This window comes from Brachionichthys hirsutus, chromosome 10 (assembly GCF_040956055.1).
Source record: "Brachionichthys hirsutus isolate HB-005 chromosome 10, CSIRO-AGI_Bhir_v1, whole genome shotgun sequence".
NCBI classification, from domain to species: domain Eukaryota; kingdom Metazoa; phylum Chordata; class Actinopteri; order Lophiiformes; family Brachionichthyidae; genus Brachionichthys; species Brachionichthys hirsutus.
The window spans coordinates 11,840,206-11,850,051 of record NC_090906.1 but is presented as its reverse complement, the minus strand read 5'-3'; the positions used below and the strand labels follow the sequence as shown (position 1 = coordinate 11,850,051).

General features: G+C 53.3%; 1 protein-coding gene across 1 annotated transcript in view; it reads right to left on the bottom strand.

Annotated features, from left to right (window-relative positions):
• The window catches only part of larp1 (La ribonucleoprotein 1, translational regulator), a 12,360-nt gene extending 2,718 nt beyond the window's left edge, over positions 1-9,642 (bottom strand). The window contains 5 exon segments of the mRNA XM_068744391.1: positions 422-493; positions 2,408-2,473; positions 3,251-3,277; positions 3,280-3,314; positions 9,225-9,642. Of these exon segments, the coding sequence (XP_068600492.1) occupies positions 422-493; positions 2,408-2,473; positions 3,251-3,277; positions 3,280-3,314; positions 9,225-9,609 (585 nt within the window). The 5' untranslated portion in view covers positions 9,610-9,642.
• Between the last annotated feature and the right edge of the window lie 204 nt (positions 9,643-9,846).

Here is a 9,846-nt window from a genome sequence, read left to right as displayed (position 1 = left end):
GGCGACAGACTGCTGAACACCAGGTAGCCGAGGACGGTTGATCTGTGGTGCCGTGAAATGGAGCGATTAGGTCGAGACAAATATGAAGGTGCGAAGCTGCGATGGCTTATTTAGAGCCCCGCCTGACCCGGCGTCCTCCCTCTCGTAGCGCAACGGACAGTAAAGCGAGACTTCCTCTGAGTAATTTGGGAGAGACGCCGCACTGAGTGAGCAGCGGCGGATCAAGCAGCGCTAACTCCAGCGCGACCAACTTCCACTTTCTTCCGCGCAGAAAGGAAGCGCGGGGATTTATCGCACGGCGAGGGAAAGCCGCTCGGAGCTTCTCTCCGTTCTGCGGCGTTCTGTGTGGTGCCGGGGTGTTCTCGACTGGCTGCAGGTGTCAGCAGGAGGCGGGGCCTCGTCAGCTACAGGTTGAACTTACAGTCAATCTCCACGAGTCTCTGACCTGCCTGACAGTCGGCGGGCAGGACACGGTCCGTGTCACTGCCTCCATCTGAACAGAGGGAAGGAAGAGGAGTTTAGAAAGGACAACGGGGCGGGGCCTATGATGCACACACACAGTCACAAAAAAGGTGCACAAGCCAGCCCGCTAGCGCTACAAGGCTACACACGCGGCGCGTCTTCAGACCCTAAAGTGAGCTCAAAAGGTCATCAAATACCTCTAACCAGTCAAAACCGGTCCGTTGTTGCTGTGGGGAGACAAAAAGCTGCTTATTGAAGCTCCATCTCTCTCTGAGGGCGCTACGCTCCTCCTGCAGCGTCAAGCGGCGAAGACAGCAAAGGAACGCCGGAGAACCGCGGCTAAGGAGGAGCTTCTGCAGCCACATCTGCAGCCACATCTGCAGCGCTCCTCCGGGCTAAACGGCTAACGCTGCGTCATCGTGTCCAGACAGGAGCACGCCGTTCAGATTCTGACAGAAACAGACACGAAGGGGGGGGGGGGGGGTGGGGGGGGCTCTCCATCACGCCATGAAGCTCCTGTCATCTCACAGCCAACTGATGACGCCGAGCTTCCAGGCGCCCCCGTCTACGAGAACCTGCCGGCCAATCAACAAGCCGCCGGAGTGAAGGAGAGGAAACGCGGCGATGCCGATCGATCAGGGAACGATCTTTAGCGACAGCAATTATTGCTGCCGTCTGGGTGAAATGTCCAAAAGGGATCAATTTATAATCAATCTAGACAACGCAGAAAAACAAGTGATCGATGAGCTCGGACTTCCTTCATGATTCAAAACTTCACGGCTGCATTTACTGAGAGGAGAAAAAGGTGTTCGATTAACAACTGATAACGACGACGTTTATAATCCAACCGCTCGCTTCATCACAGAACAACAACAACAACAAGCCCGTTTTCATCCTCTTATACACGGGCGTTACCAACCCCCGTCAAACGGCCAGTATCTGCCCCCCCCCCCCCCCCCCCCCATTAAACGGCCAGTGGCTGCTCTGCGGCAGCAGATCTGTGGTCGTCCTGTGGTTTAAGTGTTACGCGTTTCTCCGTGAACTCCAGCACCTCCCAGAATAGCAGCACTGAAGAGGCCTGCTTTAATGAAGGGGGGGCCCTAAAAGGACATCCCTTCCCAGGCCCACCCCTCACCAACAAACTCCACCCCTTCCATACCTACATATTTGATCCACAGGCCACCTGCTATTTCTGGCTCCAATGATGTGCCCCACGTTTTCCTGCTTAAGGACCCCCCCCCCCTCCCCTCCACCCCCCATGTTCGCTCAGACCTGGATGCCTAAAATAGAGTTAGTTAGCAGGGTTGTGCTCCCCCCCCCCCGACACAACGCCACCCAGACCAGGAATAGAAAAGGGTCTCTGAGGGTTCTGCTGCTGCTAGGAAACCCCTTGGATCACCACAGGGAGGAGCTGCGGGGGGGGGGGGGGGGGGGGGGGGGGGCGTGGCACAGGTAGTCTGTGTTGATTAGAACATGAAAGATTCCATTGAGCAGCGCCGAGTCAAATCAAATCAAATCAAACCAGCACTCCCAGGGATGGAAGCATCCTGTCAAGGGGCCTGGTCTGAACTCAGCAGCAGACATCATGTTGGCTCCATTGCCCCCCCCCCCCATTTTTTTACTTTGCATTCACACAATATTTCCAACTGAAGTGTAAATACAGTGCTTGATTACGCTGCAGTATGCATTCCAGGCCAGTAGTCGGCAGTGTAACTTTTCACAGCAGCAAATCTTTACTGCGAGGGCGTTAAACTCGGGTCCGGCTGGACAGGCTGAAACGGGTTTGCTTTTGTCGTCAGGGCGGCGACCGTTTTCATCAAGGGTACGACTGACAGGCGGCCACAGGGAGGCGCAGCAGCCGCCAAAGGACGCGTCTCTTACCGGCCATCGGATGATGGAAAGCGAGTCACACACTCAGAACCTCTCAGAACCCGCCGGGGCCTACCTGCATGTCTTTGGTGGCGATCTCCCCAGGAGTCGGCCAGCTGTTGGCGTCGGCGAAATCTCCCACCTGGGGAGCAAAAGCAGAGAACGACAGCGTGTCGTCGTCAGAGGCCGGGACGCAAACCATCAATTCAAAAACTATCCCAGTTTATTCCCATCAAGTCCCGTTTATTCCCTTAAAGTCCCGTTTATTCCCTTAAAGTCCCGTTTATTCCCATCAAGTCCCGTTTATTCCCATCAAGTCCCGTTTATTCCCATCAAGTCCCGTTTATTCCCATCAAGTCCCGTTTATTCCCTTAAAGTCCCGTTTATTCCCTTAAAGTCCCATTTATTCCCTTAAAGTCCCATTTATTCCCTTAAAGGTCCCGTTTATTCCCTTAAAGGCCCGTTTATTCCCTTAAAGTCCCGTTTATTCCCATCAAGTCCCGTTTATTCCCTTAAAGTCCCGTTTATTCCCTTAAAGTCCCATTTATTCCCTTAAAGTCCCGTTTATTCCCTTAAAGTCCCGTTTATTCCCTTAAAGTCCCGTTTATTCCCATCAAGTCCCGTTTATTCCCATCAAGTCCCGTTTATTCCCTTAAAGTCCGGTTTATTCCCTTAAAGTCCCGTTTATTCCTTAAAGTCCCGTTTATTCCCTTAAAGTCCCGTTTATTCCCTTAAAGTCCCATTTATTCCCTTAAAGTCCCGTTTATTCCCTTAAAGTCCCATTTATTCCCTTAAAGTCCCGCTATTTCCAATGGAAATTTTCCATCTTTGGAAATTCCTGGACTTTTGCAACGCTAGGCGGGGGGAGGGGGGGGAGTTCTCAGAATTGACACCCCTGCAGTCTGGCCGGTGACATTACCTTTCCTCCACGCCGGGCTTTGGGCGGTTCCCTGCTCGGACCACCTTGGTCGGCCCGGTCGGCTCTGTGGAAACACGAAGCAACGGTTGAGATGACAACGAGCACAAACCTACAAACTACAGCCAACAAGCGACAAGAATCCCACCTCGGGGGGGGGTCCAGCTCATCGTCACCTTGTTCTGGTCACATAAATATCAGAACCACCAGAACAACAGGAACTCAGACATCAAGGGGAAGAAGTCATTGTGATGAATTTATTATCTAGTTTGTAACATACAACACGAGGGGGCGGGGCCATGGCGTTTCGCTCACAATAATACAAAATACAATTAGTAGTAAGGTATGATTATTTCATATCGCAGTATTCGGACTTGTTCATGTATTTGCTTTTGCACCGCGTACAATACTGATGACGAGGCAGGACGTTAAAAAAAAACCAGCAGCGGTGGCGAGCGAGCGAACCTGAACGAAGTTCAGTGGAATTCAAATCCAAAAGCCGGAGCGCCTTCGGTGCTGTGGAAGCGGTTCAGGTACAAAAGAGCAAATAGAGAACCAACAACGGCAAAGTCGTGGGTAAGAGCACGGGGAATGCTAAGTGGCTAATGCTAGCCGCGGCAGGAGACAAACAAAGACCCCCGGAGAATATTGTGTACTTTGACCTTGTAAACACCGAACTGGCCAAATGAAAGGTTAAAGTCTCTTCTGTCATCAGCAAAGGAAACAAACCGTTCCTGTTCTTTACCGACCGGCAGTCGAACAGACGCCCGTTCTCCACCGCGCGTTTCAAGTCTCGCCTTGCTGTCGGAATCATGTGCGCCGCGCCGCGCCGCGTAAGCATGCATGAAACTCATTACGCCAAGCATGTATGATTTATCTAATTTTAATCGGGACCGATACGACGTAGCCCACCCCCACCCCCACCCCAATTATTCTTCACACGACAGAAGAGAGAGCGGACTGAGAACGCGGTGCAGGAGTAATTATGAAAACTGGGAATTCTGGATTTCACAGTTTGACTAAACGGAGGTCCAATAAGGGATATAAATATCTGGGCGGGGCAGAATAAAGGTTCATATGGGGCTTAAGTTGTTGTTATTGTGAGCTCCGTGTAAAAGTTAGAAACCCACAAAACATACAACACAAACCCGAGAACTTAAATCAGATTTCTTTATTCAACAAATTCCCGAGCGCAGCGTCCTTTAACAGATGAAACCAGCGTCGTGGTTTCTGCCCAGCGTCCTGATTTATGGCGAAGGATTAGCTGGAATTCCTCCAGTCTTTATCCACCCTTATCTGCTTACTCTGAAGAGTGAAAGCGGCATTGTGAAGGTTCCACGGAATTATATTTAAAAAAAAATCACGCTGCTGCTTACAGCGCACGACGACGCACGTCTCTCACACTCTCGGGTGTTCGCTGCTAACCCAAACCCAGACTCCGGAACTGAAACGTGGAGTTTCTCACGTTTGCATCACAAACACATGTTATGGATCATGTGTGTGCGAAGCTTGGCGAAGCCGGCATTCGGACTTCAGAACGTTAACACAGCGGCACCGCAGGACACCGAGCCGGACCGCGTTGATCAGTCCGATCAACGGAAACGGAAAACAGCATCCACCCATTCATCTAATACCTGATCAGCAGGTCACATGACCCCGCATCAGCACTCAGCACCCTCCCCTCTCCTTACTGGTGTCTGTGTTGCAGCACTGGCCTGGGCTGGGCTGGGCTGCCCCCCACAAAAAAATCGAGTACTGCTTACTCAGCACTGAATCCTGAATGTGATCATTCTGTGTTCAGCTTTAGCTTAGCGCAGCAGCTGTATGTGTTTGTTCTATATTATCTTTACACCCCCCCCCCATGAGAAAGCCCTCAGAAAAGGCCCCAGGTGGCGACCACAGATTGTCATGGGTGCTCAAGTTCACATCACTAACAAAACCGGTTCCAAAGCACTCAGGGCTTCGCTGCCGAGTCCTTTAGGCAACCCCAGCGACACGTCGACTAGTCCAGGTGGGACCCGGGTTCAGGCTTCGATCTGAAGCTAGCACACAAGCTAGAAGCCCCGTGTCGCGTGACGCTGATGATGTCACCTCCTGTGGAGTAACGGCTGAGACAAGAGCGCGTTTCGGGAGGTGGGGGGGGGGGCATCAGCCTGACGAAGCTTAACGGCTCACAGTTCACACAATCCGGAGAAACACAAATCAAACACAGCGGAGAGTAAACTGTAACAGCGACGCCTCGGCGCCGACCTTCAAGGATCACTGCGACCCGGATGGATGAAGCTACGGCAGAGGGAACGTTAGCGAGTCACAGAACCAGGACCTTCTGGTTGGCAGCAGAGATGATGGAAGACAATCCCCCGAACAACACCACCCCGCCAACCGGACCCATCCTTGGCGTGAACAGTCCACACCCTGGGCGAATGAGGAACAGCCGCTATCACCAGGTCCAGACGCAACCTGCTGAAAGATAACGCCGCTCGAGTTAGCGGCGCGGAGCGGCCGCGCTCTCATTCATGAGCTCAACGGAGGAGAGTCAAACCCGACTCGCCATCATCAGTCCAGTCTGAACACGAAGCTTTTATATCAGCTCGCTGCCGATGTCAGGCTGCTCATTTCCTCAAACTCCAGGCTGGACACTCGGGGAGCTTCGCTAGAATGTAGGACTTTTTCGGGTACGTGATAGCTTGGTCCCGACGTCGCGTGGTCGCACGCAGAGACACTGCACGGGTAACAGCCAATCAGCAGTCAATGAATATCGGCTCTGGAAAAACCATGCGGGTCAAACTCTAGCGCGTTGTAAAGTCATCGCTCAACGGTCCAACCAGACAGGACTCCGTCTCCGAGCGTGCGCCGAGGCTCAAGCAAGCGCTAACGGCTGCTAACGTCAGCAGCCGAACCCACGTTCGCATTTCTGTTTCAGCGGAACTGGCAGTCATTCGTGACTCACTGGGTCACACCTCAGCTTACGTAACACGCCACAATGCGTTCCCTGGAACAGCTGGAAGATCGTGACCCGTCAAAGGGCGACTCCATCCACCCGCCCAATGATCGATGACCCAACAGCGTCGATGCAATCGTACAACAAAACTCCACGGTCAGGGTGGAGAGTTCGTCCCGAGCCGCTGCAACCCGAGCACGCCGCCACTACGGGCCATGTCGGGAACACTGGAGGTCACAATCCTCGCAGGATTCCTTCTCACCATCTTGCTGAAGGCAAGTTTGTGGGTTTTCAGCTTCATGTGACACGTATCAGATGACTTTCCAGGTCTGAGTAAATCTGGTCTTTCCAAACCTGATCAGAGTCGCCTTCTCAAGTCTCTTAAATCAAGTACGCGTCCAGTTTATAACCAGTCGATGCGGCCTCCAAGTCAACAGCGCCTCATTATCAGCCAGCCAGCAGCACCGTCAATAGTGAGGACCAGAAGAAAATCCAGAGTATCAGAAGTGACCGTTGCACCCTGAAGCGTGCGCCACCCACCCAGAGATAAACGCCACTCACTTCCGGTTCTATTCGAATACCATCTCAGGAAGGACCGTTTGTTTCTGGCGGCGCAGATGACAGGCAGAACAGAAACATGGCAGAGACATTACTGGGTTTCCCCGAAACTTCCTTTGCCAAAGCTCTTTATGAAAATAGTGGATTGTACTGTTAGCTTTGGCTTCCCCGGACTCCTGAATGCCTTCCGGGCTGTTTAACACGCCTCTACGGTCACGAAGAAGGGCCAGATGATCCAGCAGCACAGCAGCTGGTTTAAGGGAGTATTTCTCGGTTCACATTATAGATAAACCGGACAATATGCAGATGTGATGACTTGAAGATGCAACCAAGGCAGAACAGCCGAGAGAATTTATCCAGAAAACACACAAAGCTGAGACGAAGTGACCACAACTTTACCGTAGAGGCTAACAAGGGGTTTGCCTCCGAGTCAGCTGGACCGGCGAACGGTGAAGACAAAGACGGTAAGACAGGACGGGACGCATTTGGATCATTTCTGCATCCTCTACGTTTAGCCCGTCTCGCCGTTTCCACAAGCGAACGCAGGCGTACAGGTGGAAGCACAACGCTTACGTGTATTAAATCCCATCTGAGCAGCGCTTCTCCCAGACCCCCCCCCCCACCCCCCCACAACAAACACCAGCCTCTGAGTCACAGCAATCATTCCACTGGTCAGGAGACGGAATCACTCACACGCACACCCAGCAATATTAGCACGTCAAATAATCTGCACAACAAGGTTCGCTCTGACCTCTGCGATCGGCTAAGACATCCTTTCATCGCGGCGCTCAGTCCTGCTATTGGAGTCCGAAGACAATGGAGGCGTGTTCGGTTCAGAACCTCCTACATTTAATTCTCCTGATATGTGTGTGTGTGTGTGTGTGTGTGTGTGTGTGTGTGTGTGTGCGCATTATTTTGGTTGACACAGCATCCAAGGTCTTCTGTGGCACACAAATGACAGCTTTTTTTTCTGGGGGGGGGGGGGGTTATTTTCATCGTGCAGGCTGAACTCTGTGCCACATGGTTGTAGCAAAGCAAACAAAGAGGCTGATGGAAGGCCGATGGTCCGAACCGCGTCCAGGGAAGATCACACATGGATGTGAGGCAACATGCACGCGCGCGCGCGCGCACACACACACACACACACACACACACAGGGAACATCTTGGTTATTTACTTTATCATTAAACACGATCAGCTACAATAACTATTAGCGCCCGTGCCAACGATAACAGGCGGCAGACACGAGCCTGATTTGCGGTGACAACACGCACCCGACATGACAACCGCACCTCTTACACATCTACACCGCGACAAAGTGATTTTTACGTCCCCGGGTTCTGACGTCGCCAGCGAACCCGCTAGCTAGCTAGCTAGCAAGCAGCGCCCATGCCGTCCTCTCGGGGAACACGTGGAGTTGACACGTGACGTCTCACAACAAACCTGCTCCCTTCTGAAGAACTAAACGATCAGATTTTACTTGTCGAGTCGAAGTTCGGCCTCACTAAGACCTCAGGATCGACACTTTTACACCGCAGGACCGGAGACAGGACATAGAAGCCTGGGAGCTAAGCTAACATCTGATTGGGGGTGAAGGCTCGGAGAGGCGCTACGGCTAGGCCGCGGGAGGGGCTGTGTGCTATTGTTAGCTTGACTAGGGAGCTACACAACCGGTCAAATCCGGGGATTTTTCTTCGAATTGGTGAAGTCTGAAATGCGGGCCGACCTCTCGTTGATACCTGCGTGGCTATGTGCCGAAACCTGCCACCAAAAACACGCGCAACCCCCCCCCCCCAATTCAAACACCGGGCAGCCACGGCTAACGGCTAACACCGGAGAGGCTAGGTGACAGGAGAGGGGCGAACACGGGGGGGGGGGGGGGGGGGGGGGCAACAGTGTTAGCCCTGCTTTTACTAGCTCGGGTTTAAACACGTAAAAATGGCGTAGCTCATGTCCTCCCTCCAAAAAAAAATAAAAAAAGCATCTAGCTAAAGAGCTAATGCTAATGTTTACACCACTTCACAAGCCTCGCGCTGGATTTCATCTCGTCAGCGGGCGCTGAGCGCTAAAGGCAGGTGACGTGACGAAGACCGATTGCACCCCACGCACGACCCGTGGACGAGCATCTCCGGGTCGGCGTGGGGTCCTGCCGTGGACGGTGAACAATGCAGCGCCCCACGAATGTCCAGCATGCTGCTGCTATCGGGACGGATTGGTGCACGAAAAGGGCGTGATCGTGTGATATCGGCCACTCGTGGGCCACTCCGAGAATAACTTTATCGCGTGTGTGTGTGTGTGTGCGTGTGCGTGTGTGGGGGGGGGGGTCTCTCTCTCTCTTCTGGTTCAATAAATGACACGTAGCCCCCTCTGACAGCTGCTACTCCGCGCCCCGTGTAAACCCACCGGGATCCGGACACGCGAAAGTGTTTAAATGGATCCGGACACGCGAAAGTGTTTAAATGGCGAGAGGGTACAAACCGTGGTGTGCTTGCCCGTTCACGCTGACCACGGTCACCGCGTTCATGTTCCTGGTCCACGGGTTCACCTTGGGCGGCGGGGCTTCGGTAAACTCCCTTCTGCTGCCGTTCCCGTCGCCCCCGTCGTTCTGCTTGTCGTCGCCGTCGCACCCGTCCTTCCGCTCCTCCGTCGCCCGTGGGGAGGTTCGGTTCTCCGGGTTCGAGGTGCCTCCCTGCCCGGAGTTAGTGTCGCTGCTGCTCCCTCGGTCGTCGACACCCGCCTCCAGCTTGGCCCCGTCGCGCTGGCCGCCCTCCTCTTCCACCGGTTCACGGCGGATCATTTTACCGTGCTCCTCCGCTTTAGCAAGCGGGTTGCCGGGCAGGAGAGTCTCCACCTGAGTGGCCATTTCCCACCACCGTCTTTCTTGCCCCCCTCCTCCTCCTCCTCCTCCTCCGGCCCGAATTCGCCTTCAATTTCAAGGAAATGTGAAGTTTTTTTCCGGGAGGCTGCGGCTCCTCTGTCGCTCCTCGACGAAAAAAAAAAGGCTGAAGCGTGTTTTAAAACAGAGATAAAAATAAAAGAAACGTGTCCAACGGCCTCGAAGGATTATCGCTCCAACTCCACCACCAGCAGCAATATGGAT